The sequence below is a fragment of the Fukomys damarensis genome, unplaced genomic scaffold (genome assembly GCF_012274545.1).
Source record: "Fukomys damarensis isolate Sample0158 unplaced genomic scaffold, DMR_v1.0_HiC HiC_scaffold_3, whole genome shotgun sequence".
NCBI classification, from domain to species: Eukaryota; Metazoa; Chordata; class Mammalia; order Rodentia; family Bathyergidae; genus Fukomys; species Fukomys damarensis.
In genome coordinates, this window is record NW_022900915.1 from 16784594 (window position 1) to 16806312 (window position 21719).

At 34.2% G+C, this 21719-nt stretch overlaps 1 protein-coding gene across 2 annotated transcripts in view; it reads right to left on the reverse strand.

The window, feature by feature from the left end:
- The window catches only part of LOC104855134 (ankyrin repeat and KH domain-containing protein 1), a 126748-nt gene that overhangs the window by 16594 nt on the left and 88435 nt on the right, over positions 1–21719 (reverse strand). For both annotated transcript variants that reach the window (XM_033767169.1, XM_033767173.1), the window contains exons 16-24: positions 16035–16790; positions 10041–10186; positions 9633–9744; positions 8951–9096; positions 8184–8326; positions 7456–7669; positions 3112–3287; positions 2748–2910; positions 927–1022 (exon numbers count right to left, since the gene is read on the reverse strand). In XM_033767169.1, coding sequence (XP_033623060.1) covers positions 927–1022; positions 2748–2910; positions 3112–3287; positions 7456–7669; positions 8184–8326; positions 8951–9096; positions 9633–9744; positions 10041–10186; positions 16035–16790 — 1952 coding nt within the window. The remainder of the gene's footprint in view (positions 1–926; positions 1023–2747; positions 2911–3111; positions 3288–7455; positions 7670–8183; positions 8327–8950; positions 9097–9632; positions 9745–10040; positions 10187–16034; positions 16791–21719) is intronic.

Consider the following 21719-nt stretch of genomic DNA (forward strand, 5'->3'; position numbering starts at 1 on the left):
AGTCACTACCATGTAGTCTATAAAATGAAAGAAATTTCAACAGCTCTATCAAAAGTAGACATCAATTGGGCCGAGGATTTAGCTCAGTTGGCACCACACCTGCCTTGCAAGTACAAGGTCCTGAGTTTGATTCCCAGTACAAAAAAAAAGAGATATCAATCTACTTTGCAAATGGGAGAAATTACAGCATAGATGTGTATGCTTTTGACTTCTTTGAGGACAAAAAGAACAAGTTCTTAACTGAACATCTGGCATATGAAGTGTAACTGGAAATTATGGTGAATGTTGAAATTATAAAGATTTATTACAGGAAAAGACACTTGGCCATTAATCTCCCTCGATATTCTCCCTCACTTCAGACACACTCATCATTCTTTCCTCTCTACAAGGCAGTTTAGAAAGACCTCTTTCATGAGTGTCTTTCATTGTGCTGTAGTGGTTGCCTCAATGTTCTGAATTGATTCAAAACATTTATCTTCCAGGTCAATTTGGGGAAGAGCCATAAGTCACACAGTTGCCAAAGCCAGTGAATAAAGTGGAAGAAGAGCCATTATAATGTTTTTATGAGTCTGCCTTTCCATTGGATAGCAGCACTCCTTACTTTTGATCATACTTTGTAAAGACACTCAAGAAAAACTTCCAGAACTGTTTCAGTAACTGGTAAGAAGGATGGGACAGGGCTGGGGATTTAGCTCAGCAGCACTGCACCTGCCTGGCAAATACAAAGTCCTGAGTTCAATTCCTGATACCAAAAAAAAAAAGAAGGATGGAATGAATAAGTTTGTTCAAATTGAGAGGGTTTGAAGGAGATTAATAGCAATGTCTTTTAGTGTATTAAAATGTAAACGTTCACTATATTCAAAATATGATCACTCCTGTCATTCCACAAATAACAAAAATGTGCTTTAACAGCATAATAAACTTACCTTATCTGTAATTGTTGCTATATATCTCATACATTCTATATCAGAAGGGAACTGATTGACTTCCTTCACCAAATACTGAACAACTTTTACATGACCCTGTAAGAAGCACAACAAAAAACAAAATCCTTTAAATTTTACCCATATTAATAACTTATGACAAAAAATTCCAAGATAGTTTACTAGATTTACTATTGAAATTATTGAATTTTATTTATTTATTTTTTTTGTGGTACTGGGGATCAAACTCAGGTCCTTGTGCTTGTGAGGCAGGCCACCGAACCGCTGAGCTAAATCAGTTTAGAAGCAGAAAAAGATAAACACAACATACTCAGCAATATATGGTAGACTAAAAAACATTTCTCTTGAATTTAATTTACTCACGTTCTATAGAAAGTAGAAACACTTTCTTTGAAAATAGTACCTCCTAAAATAAATCTGCCAATAAAATAAAAACTAGAGCAACTTAGCAAGACCCTGTCTCAAAATTAAAAACAATAAAAATAAAAAGAATTGAGGATGTAGCTCAATGCAATGGTCTTGGGTTTGATCCCCTTTACTTGCCTAAATAAGTAAAATATAACCCAGAAATGTGAAACAAGCTTCAATATAATAAAGTATTTTCTAGATTCCAAAGCATTATTTTAGCTCTGCCTTACTAAATAAACAAGATAGACCATCTTTTTTTTTTTTTTTTGTACCCGAGATGGAATTGAGCTGAGTTATTGGGAAAGAATCTGGAAAATGACACTTAAAATGGGAGCTACAGATGTGTAGAGAGGTGAACAAGGTAAAGAACAAGAGAAAACATCCTATGGAAAGAAAACCCCTGTGTAAAATCCCTTGAGGCAGTTAAAAATTTAGTGCATTCCAGGTCACTACAGTCCACTGTAGTGAGCAAGGGGGAAAGTAAAATGAATGATTAGTCTGGGGAGGTTAACATGAACCTGATTTACAGGGCTTTATAGGCCATCTTAAACAGTTTACAGCTTATCATTAATTGCTATGGGAAGGCTTTAAAAATTTTATTAGTACACATTTGCAGTACATAATGATTACAATCATTGTAGGGAATTGGTATATGTACACAACATATCTCAATTCTTTATTTTTCCTTTTCCCTCCAACCCCGTTTTTGCCAGCATCAGATTCATTTATTTATCTTAAAATCCTTATAAAGTTAGTTATCATATATACAAATTAACAAGACTAATAAAGAGGCCAGGGAAGGTTTTTGCTTTTTAAAAATATAACAAACAAATGAGCATTAATAAGTATAATTTTTTACGAAAGTTTAGTCTTTTTTTCCCTCCTCAGGTAGAGAAAATAACCACCTGCATATACTAGCTTTTCTTAAATCTCATGTTTTATGTAAAAAAATATAAAAATAGTCAAGACTCCAAGTGATTCAACAACCAAGTTGTCTATAGCAAACTACCACATAGCTCTTAGGTTTTGCCACAAAAAAGTCACAGTGAGTATTGTATAGAAACATACTCAATTTTCCAAGATCAATTTATCTTTCTCACATGGTTTCAACTTAATTTTTCTTTTTTTGGTACCAGGGATTGAACTCAGGTCCTTGAGCTTGCAAGGCAGGCCACCTAACCGCTGAGCTAAAATCCCCTGCCCTCAATTTAGAATTATTTGAAAAGTACTAGGGCTGGGGATTTAGCTCAGTGGTGCCACCGTCTGCCTCACCAGCACAGGGACAAGTCTGATCCCAGTACCAAAAAAATACATACATACATACATACATACATACATACATACATACATACATACATAAAAGTACTAAATACCACCCCTCCCACATCAAATTACCTTTCGAAATGCTGACATAAGAGGTGTGATTTTCCGGTTATCTGCTGCATCCACATCAGCACCTGCTTGCACAAGCAATTGCACTACATCAAAATGACCGCCATTGGATGCCAGCCAAAGTGGTGTATTTCCTTTCTTGTTACGAACATCAATATGGGCTCCCCTATAAACAAAGAATGTTAATAGTTTGTTTCCTATAAGAAAAGGCTGACATTTTATTGTTTTCTCTATCATCTTGTTAAAAAAATGCAAATAATCTGTACTTTAAAATTTCAATAAAGTAGAACAAATTTATTTACTTAGAAGACTGAAAAATATAAGGGACCACAGGAAATTCTATGTATATATGTAGAAAATTGCTTACCTATTAATCAGGAGTTCACAAAATTTGTAGTGACCTTTGTCTGCTGCTATTGTCAAAGCAGTATCTCTGGAGGAAGGCACAGGAGGGGCATTGACATCTGCTCCTTTATCAAGGAGAACTCTTCCAACCTCTGCATATCCTCCAGAAGCAGCTTCCATCAAGGGGGTAAGACCAGTCTATTTAAGCCAATCAATAATAAATTATGCAATTAAAGTATACAATTTCTTGAGAAGAGTAAAACTACTGACTTTTAAGAGGATTCTGTTTTCTCTCAAAAGAGGTAAACAAGCCAAGCATGGTGGTACATGTCTGTAATCACAGGACTCAACTTGTGTACATTAATCTCAAACATTTTTTGTCAAAAGACATTTCCTACTGATACCATTACCAAAGCAATATGGATTTCTCTAGGACTTTTAATAGGTAAGTGGGCCATGATTACTAAATGTAATAGAAAAAACAAACTAGGTGACAGGAAAGGCTATGTTCTCTTTGTGTGATAAAGTCCAACGGAAAACTACACCTTCTCATTTCTTAGATTAAAAGGATATAAATTTTGCATTAAATTTTAAGAAATACAACTAATAGAGTTCAAGGTGGAGATTTAGCTCAGTGGTACTGCGCTTGCCTCACAAGCGCAAGGTCCTGAGTTCAATCCCTGGTACTGAGAAAAGAAAAACAACTTTACATAGAGTTCAGGGAGAAAATATCAAAATTTCTTTCAAACCTTTACAATTTGAAATGGTTGTTGTCTAATTGTAAAAAGTACCATACAAGCTACAATTTTCTAGGATGCTAAAAGCTTAACAGTTCAAAGAAATGAATTCAAATCACTGATACACTGACTCCTATTTTCTAAATGATAAACAGTAAAGAATTTGTCAAAATCTGTTATATCAAACTAGTTGTTTTTTGTTTGTTTGTTTTGGTACCAGAGATTGAACTCAGGACCTTATGCTGGCCTGCAAGGCAGGCATGGTGCCACTGAGCTAAATCCCTGGCCCCAAACTAGGTTTTAAACTGGGCATGGTGGTACATGCCTGTAATCTCACCACTTGGGAGGCTGAGGCAGGAAGACTGCCATGAGTTCAAGATCAGCCTGAATTACAAGACACTGTCTCAAAATGATAAACACACACCAAAACTAGATTTTATGTCTTAACTTTATAATCCATGAACTAATTTTTTGCTTGAGGTTTTTATACCAATGGCATTGCACACATGCCTGCTTAAACGTTCTCTTAGCTGGAGCTGCCATTGCTCCAGCGCCCAGAAGGTAGCCTGGGCCCCAATCCACCAAAGGAGAGCCACGCCCTCTCCCGCCTGGAGCCGCCATCGCTCCAGCACCAGAAAGGTAGCCATGCGGGTGACCCTGAACCCCCATAACTCCCCTTACCTCCACCCCCCCAATGCACTCTCAGACCTCCTGATTGTGCCAGTCTTTGGACCCATTCTGCAGAGGCAGAGGTGGTCATAAAGGGTATTTTTCTGAGTTACCAACTTTGAACATCTTTAAAGAAAGGGTGTGGGAAATCTGTAGTAGAACGGTGTGGAGTTCAACCATTCAGAAGGTTGGGGAACTCAATCTGGGCCTTGCAGCCTAAGGTCAGTCTGTGTCATAGGGTTCAGTCATCAGCTAACTGAGATAAGGGGTCTTGAGTCCTAGCTCTGTCTGAGCCATTAAATGGTAAATATACTATATTGAAAAGTTTGTTCACTGCAGACATGTTCTGGACTGCTTCTTGATTTCAATTTAATTCAAATGATTTAAGGGTGATAGACTAGTGACTACCACAGGTGGTCAGTTTCCAAGAGTTGTGCTTGATCTTAATGTGTTGCTGATTGTATCAGCTGGAATAAAAGATTGTGGTTGATTTAATGAGATGTTTTCTCTGATGTTATGAAGATGAGAATGTCTGTGGGTCATTAGAGACCCAGAAGCTAGGGTGCAACTATCTCAGGAAGATTTGGGTGATAACCCAGAGATTGAACCAAGGACAGCCTGACAACAAAAATAAAAATGAGAAAACACTTAAGAGCAAGACACAAAGACAGACTTCCAGTTCACCAATGGCAAACAGTAGGACAAATGAGGATGAAAAGGCAGTGAACCACCAGGACACCCTGAACTCAAAGCACAGGAAGTAACAAAACAGATCAATCAGGCTCTAGAAAAATTCAAATCAGAAATAATTTCCCAGATAACCATAGAGATAGTGAGCAAAATGGAAGTCACGATTTGAGACTCTAGAGCAGAAACTGACAAAAAAAATAGATGAGCTCAGGACCACGATAGAAGCCACGAAGGCCCAGCACAAGAAAGAAATGGAAAAAATAAACGGCCAACATAGGAAAGAAATGGAATCCATAAAACAGATTCAGATATCCAGGAAATTAAACACTCCATTGAAAGTGTACGCAGCAGAATAAAAGAATGCAAAGATAGACTCTCAGATATAGAAGACAAGATTGCAGTCAGTGACCATGAAAAGAGAGGTCTCTTAAAAACAGTAGGGGATCATGAGAAATTGATCTAACAACTCCTAGATGATGCAAAGAAGAATAACATAAGACTGATAGGAATTCATGAAGTAGCAAGAGAAAATACAAATGACTTAAAAAAGCTGTTCGCAGAATTAATGATAGAAAACTTCCCAGAGGGGAAGAATTTGACATTCAGATAAGTGAGGCATATAGGACCCTAACTAAAAAATCTACACCTAGACAATATAATAATCAAGATCCCAGAAACCCAACAGAAGAACAAAATACTACAAGCAGTAAGAGAGAAGAAACAAATCACATGCAAAGGAAAGCCCATCAGAATCACAGCAGACTTTTCAACATAAACCGTGAGGGCAAGGAGAGCCTGGAATGAGATATTTCAAGTACTAAAAGAGAACAACCTTCAACCTAGACTGATGTATCCTGCAAAACTCTCTTTCAAAATGGATGGGGAAATAAGACACTTCCACGACAAAGAACACCTGAGAAACTACAGGAATACCAAACCAGCACTACAAGCAATTCTAAACAAGATCCTAGAAAAAGACAATGAAGGCAACAATACCACGAGGCCCAACAGAGCAAATCAAATAGGCAAGGCAAGAAACTAAAAGGAGAAGGTGAAAAAGTAAAGAGTCAACAAAAGGCCAATAATAAGTCAATAACATGTCAATAATAAGTCAGGACATATCAGTTATAACCATCAATGTCAATGGCCTCAACTCACCAATCAAGAAAAATAGACTGGCAAAATGGAATAAGCAAAATCCAACAATATGTTGCATACAAGAAACACACCTAGTGCAAAAAGAAGCCCATAGACTGAAAGTGAAAGGATGGAAAACAATTCTCCATGTGACAGGAGCCCAGAAAAAAGGCAGGGGTAGCAATCTTAGTTGCAGACAAAGTAAATTTCAAACCAAAACTGATTCTAATATTATTGATGTAGGACTGTACTGTATCATACCTCTGTGAATGTAAAATATCTTGTACCTGCTTTATGATACATAGTAGGGACTGTGCTTTATCAGAGCTATATTTAATGATATTACTCTAGAATGTTCTCTTTCTAGATGATGATTAAGATGCTAATAAAAAAATGGTGCCAGGTACCACAACAGCAACAGAACTTTGCTTTTTTCTGGATATTATTCTTTTCTTTGTTTTCTTTTTGTGTTTTTTTAATGGAATGTGCTGAATGTCTATAATTTTGTTCAGATGACTGTAGAACCAGGAAAAGCTGTTGCTGCTACTGATGCATAACATACTGCTATTATTGGTCTTTTTATATAAATATAAACATACATATACATATAAATATATAAACATATATATACATATATATATATATATAATTTGAATTTTTGGAAACTTTAACGGTGCTGTCAACTTTGGAAAAAGTTATCCCAATTTACTGTGTTGAGTTGGCATTGTACAGAAATGGACAGCCATATTGGTCTAGAAATGTTAATTCTTGTTATTTTTATTTTTTTCTTCCATTTGTACAGGGGTAATGCACTGTATTAAATATGTAAGGAAAAAAGAAAGAAAGAAAGAGAGATAGAGAGAGAGAAGAAAAAATTTGCAAGCTACAAAATAATATAAAAAAGATATTCAGAGGTGGGGAAAGTACTCATTCTATGTTCTTCACTGTCCTAAATAAGTCATACACAGTCAAGGTGTAAATGACTACTGTATAAAATAATTCTCCAAATCTGCATTGAGTCATCAGTGTTAACATACAATAATTTAAAATACTAGATTCAATTTGAGTTCAAATGCCATGTTCTTTTTAAAAGAACTATTTCTGAAGTAGCTGATAAATTATAAAATGCTTACCTTTGCCCTATGTTCAACATTGGCTTTGCGATCCAGAAGCAGACTCACCACCTCTGCTCGGCCCTGGAAACAGGCCAGGGTGAGAGCTGTGTTCCGATTGGTCTCTATCTGAGCATTAATGTCTGAACCCATGTCAAGCAGCAGTTTCACTGCAGGAACATGTCCATTCATTGCAGCCAACATCAGGGGAGAAATACCTAATTTACTCCCAGTCCTAAAGGGAGAAAGATGCTCAGAAAATTAAAATAATATGTTGCTTATATTTTAACAAAGCATTAAAGATGAAAATGTTTCAGTAAAATTAAAGGTCTTCAAGACTGATGAATAAAATTTATTTGGTTAGACTAATAAGGAATAGGAAATTTTCATGATTTAAAACATAATTTCTACTTAGGGGCTATGAATTTTCTTTTCTTTTTTTTGGGGGGGTACCAGGGATTGAACTTGGGTCCTTGCGCTTGCAAGGCAGGCCACCAAACTGCTGAGCTAAATTCCTGGCCTGAATTTTCTTATTATAACTATATATAATAAAGTACTTTTTGAAGTGAGATCTCTTTAAAAGAAGCCACATCCCTGAAATAAACTGGGACTACTGGAATAATTTTTTGGCTTTGCAACTTTAGTAGTATTTTAATTTAAAATGATATCTATCCAAACATTTAGGGGAAGAGAACTCCAAAGTAATAACTTAGTATTTATGAGTAATAAAATGAATGAACAGGTGGTACCTCGAATTAATTTCTGCCCCAGCATTAAGCAGAATCTTAATGATATTCACATATCCTCCAGATGCAGCTAGACTCAAGGGTGTATAATCAGACACGTTCCTGTGCTCTTTATTTGCACCTCGAGCCAGCAGCAAGTCTACCACCTGCAAAGTATAAACAGAGAAACCCAGTTCACAGCAAAGGCTCAACTTAAAATAAAGGAAGCACAAAGATACAGGACTTACAACCTCTTTATCCAAATATAATAGTTTTGTTTTTGAGACAGGGTCTCATGTGTAGTTCAGGATATCCTTGGACTGTGTTACCCAGGCTGCCCTTGAACACAGCGATCCATCTGCCTCAGCCTCCCAAGTGCTGAGATTATAGGCATGTGCTACTATAACAAGCTCAATATATTTTAGACTGTTGAAGAACCAATTTAAATTTCATATGTGTTAGAATTGTAGTTCATTCTGCCTCAGTAAGTGTAAAAGCAAGAATTTTTGTTTAGTTTTAAGGGCAAGAAGCAGATTTCTCAAAAGTACATTTATGCCAGGAATTTAGCTCAGTGGTGTTGCCGCCTGCCTGGCAAGCACAAGGTCCTGAGTTTGATCCCTGGTACCAAAACAAAAAGTACATTTACTACTCCCATACTTAACCAAAGTATCTTGTTCCTCAGAAAGTATGTAGAACATGTCACACCTCGTGCACATTCTATACATGTTACTAAAATACTAATCAAATGTATATTTTAAAATAAGCTAAACATTTACAAAGTGAAAACACACCTCTTGGCGTCCACCAGAACATGCCAGTGAAAGTGGAGTATCCTTAGTTCGTTCAGATTGTGCTTCTATATCTCCACCTTTATCCAAAAGGATCTCAACAACTCCAACATGCCCTGCTGTTGCTGCCAGAATCAGTGGTGTGAAACCTAAATCAGAAAATAAAAATCTCTAACAAATTTGTGGGTTTTATTTTAAAGCCACTGTTTTCAATTCTGTTATTTTATTTAAAAAAACCCACCAAAACCAAAAACAACCTTCAGGGCAGGTACTGATAACTCTTTGGCATAAAGCTATTAACTATCTGACAAAGAGGAAAGGCTACGTGAATTAAAAACTATTAAAATGTATAGTCACAATGACCTTTGATGCTTTTGTAAGAACTACCTCATGATTAAGAAGAAAGGCAGACATACTTTTGGTGTGTTCCTAAGGACTTAACCCAGATCCCGAAGCATGCTAGGGACGAGTTCCTCTTTTTGAGCCACATCCTCAACTCTGCGACCTTCACTTATGACTCATATCTAATGTAAATTTTTGGAGAATTATTTGGCTCTGTTGATTAATAAATCTGGACATTACTTCATCTTATCACTGGGTGGTAAAAACTACTGATAATAAAAAAGCTACAACTATTTTCTGATGTAACTTTACTCAGATTTTATTTGTGGCTGGCACATTTTACCTTTTTTGTCTCTGTGCTCAATTTTAGCATCCCGTGCAATAAGTACTGATACAAGTTCTTCATGACCACCAGCACAAGCTAGTGTCAATGCTGTGTCATGATTGCTCTCGGTCTAGGAAAGAAAAGAAAAAAAAAATGTTAACATTTTTGGGCTTTTTTTTTTGAGCCAAGTTCTCACAATGTAGTTTAGGCTGGCCTCAAACTCCTGGGTGATCCTCCTGCCTCAGTCTCCTAAATGCTAGGATCACTGGTGTGTACCAACAAACATGGCCTAAAAATGGTACTTTTTTGTTACAAAAGTTTTCAATTGAAGAGAAAATATTTTGTTTCATCATGAATGTACAGTGTTTATTTTCCTTTCCAAACCAAATTAAAATATGCAAAGTAAGTTTAAAGCAATCTACTCACATGAGCATCAATGTCAACTGAAGGATACACCGGGGGCATAGACTGGGAAACCATATTGCTTGTAGTTTGTGAACAGGATTCAGGTGTAAGACATTCTGTGGTCTGAGAAGAACTATTTGAACCAGTGGGCACTCTGCTACTCACAGCTGAAAAACAATATTCATATTGCTAAATTTCATTTTAAAAAGTAAGGTTATATTTACACAAAAAAGCACAAAACACTGAAATTTTCATAATAGTAACATACTGTGGTGGTTAAATCACAAGGTTTGGAATCAGGAAAAGCTATAGTTGGATCCGAGTTCTGACATGACTTTCTAAACTTGAATAAGTAAACCTGTCTGAGCCTAATTTCCTTATAGGCAGAATGAGAAAAACAATAGTACCTGTCTTAGAAAGCTGTTGCAAAGATCACATAAAAGATAATGCACATAAAATACCTAACACAGTGCCTGATACACAGTGCACATACAATGAATACCTTTTTACATTGTCAATAGGGATAAGATAGTTTCCAACTTTTTTTTTTTTAAAGAGTTGCACATTTTAGTTTGTCTAGAAAGATAAAAACATCCTATGGACAATGCAAAATAAAAAAAGAGGAGGAAGGGAAGAAATTAGAATATTTCTTACATAATAGGAAATATGTGAATATTCAGTATTTACTTGAAAATTGTTAAAATAAATCAATGTTAGGGGGAAACTTTTAAAATCTGGTGCTTGAAAAGCTGATTGAAAGTTATATCTTTTACGTTGCTGAATATTTCTTAAATTTCACAGGGGATGGAACCTGGCCCACAGAGGAAGGAACAGGACCTATCTCAGATGCTGTGACAGTCCATGAGATAATGTTATTTAAAGCATTTAGCATAGAGTTTGGCACATCATGAGTGCTCAATAAACGTAATTAGTAGAAATTTTACAAAACTTATAGAACTGTTATTCACTGTATTGAAAAATGAAAACATTGCTATTCACTCAAGAAAAAAAATCAGAAAATACATAATAAATATAGAAAAAAAATGAAGCTTCAGTGATGGCAATAACCTTATGTTTGCACTCAAGAAACATACAAGACTTAAAGAACAATGTAAGCATTTCAAATGTTGGAAAATGATAAGATACTAGTTTAAATGACTTAGCAAAGTTTAAGATGCCTGGATATGTTTCTACATAAACTATCTTCCCCACTCCCCAGCAATAATACAAAACCATCTTGCAATACAAATTTTGGTAATTTCAGTCACCATATAAATAATTTAATTCAACTATCCAGTTACAAATAAGAATGATTATTATATATGTGTTTCACCTATAAGAATACATAATAGAAACAAAGCTTTAAAATTTTTTGTTAAGCAGATACTATTCTATTACATCTTCTTAAAAGAGCTGCTATGTCTGGAAAACAGATTAAAAAAAAAACCCCACACACTATATCGATAATATAGCGCTTTATTAACAGTGGATAAGTCTGATAATTGTTATGGTAAACCTTAGTAAAGAATTATTTTTCTGTCATCATTATCATTTTGTTTATTCATGTTCTTTATTATAAAAAGCAGATATTTAAAAATGTTTAGTTGACATGCTACACTGGAATATGATGCAATGAAAGATTTCTTTACAGAGTTAATTTTTAAATATACTTTTGTGTATTAACAGCTTTTATCAAAAATATAATTACATCAGTTATTGTACATTTTTGTACATTATCCTAGAAGCATTTTTCTCCTTGTAATAATGACAGTCAGAAACATTTCATAGAAAGTGACTTTAATAGAATTAATTACAAATGAATAGTTATGAAAATAAAATTAGAAAGTAGCAAGAGATTTAAAATGTACAGTGGAATAAAGGTTATAATCTGAGGACATTATACCAGAACTCTGACATTTTTATAAATCCTAAAATTTACCCTAACTAGAATGAAATATCTCTGAAAATGACTAAGACAGACCACAAAGATTGATATATAATTCAAATTAAATTTATACAGTACTCTAAAATGAGGTATAGAGGAACTAGAAATATTATTCTTACTTTATTTTGTTTAAATGGTACTGGGTATCAAATCTAGACATGCTCTACCACTAATGTACATCCTCAGTCCTTATTTTATTTTTTTGTTTTGACATAGGGTCTAAGTTTTCACAGGCTGGCATCAAACCTGTGACAGTCTTGCCTCATCCCTGCAGTAGCTGGGATTATAGGTATGTACCACACCTGGCTTAATTTGACCTATAAAACTGAAGAAAGTTTTATAAGTGGTATGGAAGATAATCTTATTTAAAAATTCTTATTAGCAGGTAAACAAGATACATTGTGTGGTTTTTAAAAGAAATTTAACTGATATTATCTGTTCTATATAATAACTTTATCAAATAGCTCTATTTAAAAGTCTAAAAATAAAATACTAGCATTAATTGGAGGATTTTTTTTTTTTTTTTTTTCTGAGAGAGGCTTGCTATGTATTTCAGGATGACCTTGAACTCAGGGCAATCCTTCTGCCTCAGCGTCCTGAGTGCTGGGATTAAGGCATGCACCACTGTGCCTTGCTATTTAAAGATATTTTAATGCAAATGTTCTCAAAACAGTAGAATTTTATAATTACTTTTTTATTCTTACACTGACAACTGCAGGGTTTACTTAAAACAATATTTGTTAAAACTGAAATTCATTTTGTTTTTTTGTTTTTTGGTACTAGGGCATTGAACTTGGGACCTTGTACTTGGGATGCAGGTGGCAGCACCACTGAGCTAAATCCTGGCCCCAAATGAAATTAGTTTTAAGAGAGCATATTAGGTTGTCAACAGTAAAAAGGCACTAAAAAATCATAAAATTTACTAAGCAAGTGTTCTACCACTGAGCTACAGCCATATTGTTTTAAAATATTTAATATTAATATTTATTTAATATTTCAGCCTTCACACTGAACTACATTCTCAGCCACTTTTATTTTTGGGGACAAGTTCTCACTAAACTGCCCAGCCCGAGATTGAACTTTAGATACTCCTACCTTGATCTCTCAAATAGCTAGGATTATAGGCATATGCCACCAAACCTCACTAAATCTAAGATTCTTAAATGTGGCTGAACTGATTTTGAATCTTGGCACTTACTAGCAACTTAATTTTGCTAAGCTTCTTTTTTTTAAATAGGGAAACAGATGGAAAAAGGACCTATTTTTTAGAATAATTACAAATGGCTGGTGAGATAATGTAACATAAAGCATTTAGAACACAGCATGGTGCATAAATGTTCAATAAATGCAAAAAAAATGATTTTAGTTGATTTTTAACTTTTTATATAATCTTTACATATTAAGAATGAAATTCCTAGCTGGACGTGGTGGCGCAGGCCTGTAATCCCAGCACCTGGGAGGCTGTGGCAGGAGGATCGCTGTGAGTTTGAGACCAGCCTGGGCTACATAGTGAGTTCCAGGTCAGTCTCAACTATAAAACTATATACTAAAAGGCTAAGTTAGTCAGCTAATCGAGACATGACATGAATTATGTATATAACCAACTTATTGTCATGATAAATATTTCAAAGATAGAACAGCAATAAGGAAAAAAATTCCTTTATAGAATTAAATTTATTGCTATTATATATATTCTCTAAGTAAAACTTTAATATATAGATATATAGATCATTCTCTCCTTTATGAAATGCAAATGACGAGAACTAAATTTAATTTAGATAAAATTAATGGTATCTGTGGCCTGCTGTATTCTCCTATCAATATATTAGTGTATTTTACAATGGCTGAATTAGGTCTTAACCTTTTCTAATTTCTTTTATCTTCAATTGAAAAAATTAAGATAAACAGATTTGGAAAAAATTATTTTAAATTTTAAGTGAAATAGATTACCTTGAACAAATACAATTACTGCCATGTATTTCACACAGATAACCTTCATAAAGATTAAAAATTTTATATGGAATTAATTTTTTAACTTATTTGATTTAAATGTTAAAATTCATCAATGAGAGAATATTGTAAAATGTGGTAGGTATTAATGTTTAACATAAATTTTCTTAGTTTATGTTAACATTATATATAATATCAAAAATTTCCTAAGCCCATTTTTTAAAGTTTCATGAGAACTTTATAAAAGACCATTTCCATTTAACAAACACTTCAGTAAAACACTTTTCCTGTAAGAGTCATCTGTAAATATTACCATCAAGTTCAACTCCTACAAGTTCCCTTTTGACCTGTTCTATAGACTTGTGGTACTAAGGAATGAACTTAGGGTCATGCACATGCTAGGCAAGTGTACTATCACTACATCTCGCTCTCCCTTTTTTATTTTGAGGCAGGGTCTTGCTAAATCATCTAACTTTTGATCCTCCTACTTCAGACTTCTGAGCAGCTAGGAATACATGTGTCATCATGCACTACCTCTACATTATTCATTTTTTAAAAAAGGTTCTGACTTGAAGAGTAATATAGCTTTCATAGCTACAAACTGAGCAATTAATTAGAAACATTATAATGATAGATACAGAACCATAAGTCTTAAAAATGTTATCCCAGGTCACTAGTTTGGTCATTGTTATTCATAGTCATACTTCACATTCCAATAATTTTTTTACCCAGATTATAAATTAGAACTACAAGAATTTATCCATAATTTTTAATAGCTTTCAATACTAATGGTACAAAGTTTAAGTGGCTGAATGCTGAAAAATATAAAAATCCAAACTAAACAATAAAGAGCCTAATTCCTTAAAACATTCCCCAACATTTTAATTTTCTTCAAGACAACCAAAACATTCCTCTGCAGCTATACGTATTACATATCAGAGGAGCCTCAAAGGGAGTATCACAATTCTGTAAGCATTGGAAGTTATACACATACCCAATAAAACTCCTGATTTAAGTAATCTTATACATTTTAAAAGATTCAGTAATGATTAGGAAGACTAAAGGCTCACAAAAGAAAAGGGAACTGGGATAGCATAATCAGGATGGAGGGAGGAAAATATGACATGAGGAAACAGACAACAGTAAGGAAAAAAATGTTGCAATCAAGAGACAGAGGACTGGCCTGCCTTTGAATATCACTCCAGCTACATCTTAGTTCTTGGTCTTCATCCACTGTCAACAGCCATTCTGGCTGCATTTCTGAACTGGGCTCTCATGGAGGTGATACATTCACCAGCCATCTTTAGGAAGGTAAATGATTAATTGCACTGTTTTCTCACTGCTGCAAGGACAATGAAAGGGAAAGTAAACTTGTGCACCTCATTTCATATCTAGTTGTAATTTTCCACACAACAATAAACAGAAACATATACTTTATCAGGGCTTTTTTCTCTCTCTCTTACTCTGTGTGTATGTGTGTGTGTGTGTGTGTGTGTGTGTGTGTGTGTTTGTGTGTTCAGGGGTAGCTATATATTTGGAGTGTCTATATGTTTTCATCAAGGCTTAATGTAAAAATGCCACTCTCCAAGTGATAATAATTTAAATTTACTTTAATTTTCCAACCACAAATAATGCTTAGTTTTCTCTGAACATTCCATTTAGTTATAAATATCAAATTCGTCTGATAAAAGTATAAATGAAAAGCAGTGTGACATAAAATTATGATTTCCAAACACAAAAATCACCAGCATGAACATTTTATTTGTAATCATATATGGATACCTCTAAAATTTATAAAGAAATTATACTTTCAGAGTTCCTACCCAAGATACAATACAGGGTGTCTTTTATACTAAAGGTCTAAAATAAAAGATAACAGCAACTTTATTTCTTTGCCTTCAACATGTAACCCCCCAAAAAAAAGAGATAGAAACATTTTTATAGGTTAGTGCTGTTGAGCTCAGTTGAATTCACTTCCAAAATAGCTCAAGAAATTAGTAATTTTACCAAAAAAAATTCTAAAGTAGAAAAGTACAAAGTCTGTGTTTTTGGAGGGGTGTGTAAAGAAGCTGATCACACAGATTAAAGAGAAATTATTACAGATATATTTCTTAACCCACCTGCTATCAGGTCATCAAGAGTGTCGGTAAGCGTCTGGGCTGGAGTTGCAACCATTAGTCCATCTGGTTCTTGAACTAAAAGCCCCTGATCATGTCCAGTAATAGCAATGTGAGGCTGTGCTAAAATTTGCTGATTACCTGATACTTTCTGCAGTTCAAGAGAATTTGTCCCATCAGAACCTAAGTCACTGGAAAAGTTACACTGTGGAGGTGATAAAGGCTGGACTGGGACAAAATCAATTTGCTCTGCCGATGGTGAAGACTGCTGCTCATCAACATCATTATCTTTAAATAAGTTTGGGTCAACCTGCGGTAATTCTGAAAAGTGATCCTCTGGAAGACTACCATCTCCTTCCCCTTCAGGGAAGACTCCTCTATGAGAGCACTGCTGGTGTGGAGACACTGTGTCTTTCTGACCTTTGGTTTCCAAGTATTCTTTGGTAAATTGCTGTTGTGTTTTCATCTGCAACTGCCTTTCCACTTTCTGCAGTTCTTTCAGTATTTTCTTCTTCTTCTGGACTTGCTCTTCTCTGTTCTTTTTAAGTTCTTCTATCTTATCTTTGTTCAGAGGTTCACCTTGAATTAACTCCAAAGACTTAAGCTGTGCCTTTTCAATAGCACTAATTCTTTGTCCCAGTTCATTCAGCTTGCCTTCAGTCTCCTCTACTATGCACTCCAAAGGCTGGTATGGGTGAAAAGGTGGCAGTAGGTCCTGATCTGCTACCTGCAGGGAACTGGACTTCTGCTTGGATGTACCTAAGCACATGAAAAATGTTTGAAAAAATGCCATGCTATTAAAAAAAAAAAAAATCTTCCCTCCCCAACACACATGGACCTCCCTCCCCAAATCATTATAACTGTCATAGAATGAATTTTCAGAGTCACGCCAGTGTTAGGTAGACAAAAGCCTCTACTATTTCATTTATTTCACACAGCATAAACTGTGATGTTGCCAATAAAAAAAATGTGAGTTTTTAAAATAACTACTGTTTAAGATAGAAGGATTTTGGAAATTAAGACGGGTTTCCCAGTACTAGGGGGGAGGGGGAGAAGACAAGGGTAGGGAGAAAAAAACGAAAAGAATCTCAAATATTTTTCCTGATTAGGCTGTATTTTTTTTAAAGAACATCAAATCTAATGCAAAATCAAAATATAGTTGAGGATAACATTAAATGTTAATACTAGCTTCATGGTTCATTTAGAACAACTGTTCTTTTAGCACTAACTGAAACTAAAGGAACCAAACTTAAGGATCAAAGTAGGGAAAAGAACATTTTAAATTGTCAAAGTATTTCTCTTGTATTAAAATATAATGTAAAATGGATTTTCTTAACACATTATCTTTCTAAAAATTCTCCAATAAACAAGCCTATCACTTGTGTACCTGAACATTAAATTAAATTTGTATCTCAAGGGTAATAAAAGTTTAGTGAGAGATACAACTGATGTTCTTAGGAGAGAATCAGAGTTCCCATATAGGATTATTCAACCTGACAATGTACATTAAATACAAAGGAAATATAAATTATTTAAGATATTAGTTATACTTGTTATTCCCTCCTAGTAAGTCAGCTGGAAAATTGTTATCGATATTCACTGTCCTATAAGCTGGACATGTCTACAGCCACACCACCCTGAATGCACCCGATCTTATCTATAATCTGGGCATGAAATGGAAAAAATACACTTTTTGATAATACAACTCTAAAGCAAATTCAAGGCTTAATCATGCTTAAGAGAAACCAGGACTATTCAGCAACAAAAAGGACAAACTAATGACACATGTTACAACATGGATGAACCTTAACATCAAATGAAGTGAAAGAAGCCAAGCACAAATGGCTTCCACACATTCTAATTCTAGTTACATCTCTATAGAGAAAAGGTAAATCTATAGAAACAGAAAGCAGAGTAACTGCCTTGGGTTGTAAGCAATGATAATGAAGCTGTGTTGCAAATAGGCACAAGAGATCTTTCTGAGGTGATGGAATTATTCTAAATCTAGATGGTGGTGGTGGTCATACAACGGAGTAAATTTACTAATATATACAATTTACATTGTATATTTAAAATGAGTTAATACTATGATATGTAAATTAAACAAAAATAAATCTATTTTTTTAAAAGTACTGGGTAAAACAACAGTTGTCTGTTCTTTTGGATTGCATTTAATATGAATGTCATGGGTAATTTAAGATTTTTTTTTTCAGTTCCAGGGATTGAACTCAGGACCTCGGGCTTGTGAGGCAGGCGGTGGAACCGCTGAGCTAAATCCCCTGCCCTAATTTAAGAATTTTTAAAATAAAATCATCTAATATATTGAAAATGATTTTCAAGTTCAAGGAAAAAGTTATCTTTTAGATGTTAAAATGCTCTAAAGAGAATAACAAAAGAACAAAAAATAAATTAAAAAATCAGAGATTCATCTCCCTTTTTGCTAGAATTGGAGATTTCAACAGTGTAGGTAGTTCATATATGCAAAATATTTTATTATTGATTGAAAGAAACTTAAGTTTTCCCCCTAGAATGCTCTTTAACAAGATAAGAAAACAACTGCTCCAATAGGATTGCAGTTCCTTTCAGAGACTTACTTTTTTCCTTAAAAGTAAACCAGCAAAGTGTATTATTTATATTCAATTTTGTATTTCTACCTAAGCAAAGTGGTGGGGAAAGTCTTTATACTTTTTCAGAGCAAAGGCCATTACATTCATGAGACAAATTTCTCACTACTTCCATAACCTTTATAGGAAGCTGTATTCTGATTTATTAAAGTGATTAATAATAATCAATAGGTAAAAATGTAACAAATAACAATGTATAAATCCATTGGCATAGCAAGGAAATGTCTTACAATAAATGCAATGACGTTAGCAGAATTCAGAAGTTCTGCAAGAGTGGATTCTCCTTTGCATACATGTTCTTTAATTTCAAAGTATCCTTGTATAGCTGCTACGTAATTATACTTAAAATTAATATTAACTAGACTAGTAATTGTATTATGACCACATTGGACATTCACAGAAATAAAATCCTTAAAAATAGTAAGGTGATCCAAAATAAAACTAGAATTTTGAGGACATTAATAAATAGAAATGGTACTGTCTATTATTAACAAACACTATGCCAGAAGCTTAGAGTACAAGATTACTAAGAGTAATTTATTTAATTGAATATAAAGACTACAAACCCAGAATATATATAGAATATAAAAGAGTGAAAGTAATGCACAGAAAGCAGTTTGCAGAATTGCCTAGATACACATCAAAGCACTAACACAAGGTGTAACATTAAAAATAAACCAGGTTGGTAAAAATCAGATGTCATCTAATACATCCTGGAAGCTGTAGCAACACTAATTATTGATTACAGCAGAGGGTGTGACAAGGGATCATTTAACAACAAGAAATGAATAGGTAATATTATTAGATACCAGAAAATAAGAGATCATCTCCTGTCAGATACAAATACAGAAATCTAGTCAATGGCGACACCCTAAGGTACAAGTTAGCTATGCCATTGGTAGGAGGTGCTGGGGACTGCATCCATGCAGCTCTGAGTATGTTAGGCAGTCATTCTACCACTAAGCTATACCCTTATACCATGAAGTACAATTTTAAACTATAGATAAAGTCATTATTTCATCTTTTTAAATTTGGTTTCTCTATTACCCTTTTTTGTTGTTTTTGCTGTTTTGCCTCACATCTTTTCTCCAATTAAAAAAAATCAGAAAATGTTTTCAGTAGAAACCGTGATATAGAGACAGCTTAAATATGGCCTATTTTTTTATTACTGAAATGAGTTTAGTCCTATCATTTTTGAGTCTAAAATTTGGTATATTATGCAACATAAAAATAAAGGCAGAGGAATAATACATTATCTATGGATGAATGCAGACTTGGTTTCATATTTCCCTCTATGTGGTTTTTTCTAATCAACTTTAAACCTTATTCTGCAATTGCTTTGCTTTATTATATCATCACACAGCATTCTGTATTTTTGAGCAGCATTCTCAAACAGGTCTTACACAGTAAACAGAGATAACATAGAATTGAAAATAATACAAATGCAGTAAGTGTAGTATATATTTTATAATGGTATTAGTCATGTATGTTTGTATATATGTATACACCCGGGTTTCACTATATATTTTGTATTTTGGTCAAATTCAAATATTAAAGCTACTGGTCTAGAAGTGCCTAACTTTACCTTTATGTCTAAATACCTGTCTCAAAAATCCCCAAATTAAAAAAATAATCCCTAAATTAAGCTGTTTATACTTTTTTTTTTGGTACCGGGGATCGAACTCTGTCCTTGTGCTTGCGAGGCAGGTGGCAGAACCACTGAGCTAAATCCTTGGCACTATACATTTTTAACATTTTATTGAAGACTGTCCAAAGATAAATTACTTGTGTTACACATGCTAATGGATTCACTCAACCCTCTTCCTAATTACCAAGAGTAGTTGAATATAAAAAGATATTATTAAATTTGGGCATATGTTGAATTCATATAAGCATGGTTAAATAAAAAAACCTGACTGAACTAGAGACTAGAAAAATTTACAGAGAAGCATTCAATTTTAGTATATTGTAATTTTTCTATATAATTCTAATGATTTGTTATTAAAAACAAGAACTTCAAGTTATCTACTCTAGTAAACAACTCTGGAATACAGAGCAGTATATTAATTTTTACTTTACAATTATACTTCTGTTTTTAATGTTTCTTAGCATTCTGTAATACTTTGTTTTTTTTAAACACCCTAATTAGTGTCTCTTCTTAACAATTCTAAAAGCTTTTCTTCTGCTCTCAGAATAATCTATGTTCTTAGTCCATCATTCATTAGTTTATTCAACAAATACACCAACTTCTAGTATAAACAAGGCATTGTGGACTATACAGAGATGAGCAACATAAACCCTGCCCTTGAGGGGCTTACAGTCTAAGAGGGGAGATGATAGATAATATCCCAACAAAGTTCTCACACAGATTTGTGTGCCGGGGTGGTACTGGGGATTGAACCTAGGGCTTCTGCACAGAGCTACATTCCCAGCCTTTTAAATTTTTTCTATTTTGAGACAGGGTCTCACTAAGTCACCCAGTCTGGGCTCCAGTTTGAAATCCTCCTCCCTCAGCCTCCCACAGTGCTGGGATTATAGGCATGTGGCACCATGCCCAGCTTCTCACACAGATTTATAAAAGTACAGTACAAGGATTTATCACAGCATTGTCTGTGTGGTAAGAAATATATATACATATAGTATAGGATAAAGCACAACACTGCAGGAATAAACACTCTAAAGGAAGACATATGGATAGAATTTTAAAAGTCTTCAGTGAAAATAAAAAATAAAATGGGATCTACAATACATGATTTATATTAAAAACATCAGATAATAAATATTTTCTAAGAACTTATAAGAACAAAGAATTTGTACATCAAACACATTGATTGCCCATGGGGGGAGTAGGAAAATGGGAAAATAAATAAGAAAGAATAAATACTGTAAAACAAGAGAGAAGGGATGATGACAAAGCATCAGGAATGAAGAGTATGATTAACTCAGTCCTGTACACTTGAGGCCAAAAGAGTTCCTCTTTATCAGTTAGCACAACTGATAAAAGCAGAAAGAAGCTCCAAAAAAGTACTATACTCTAAAGTTCAGAGAAAAGAAATTACTTCTC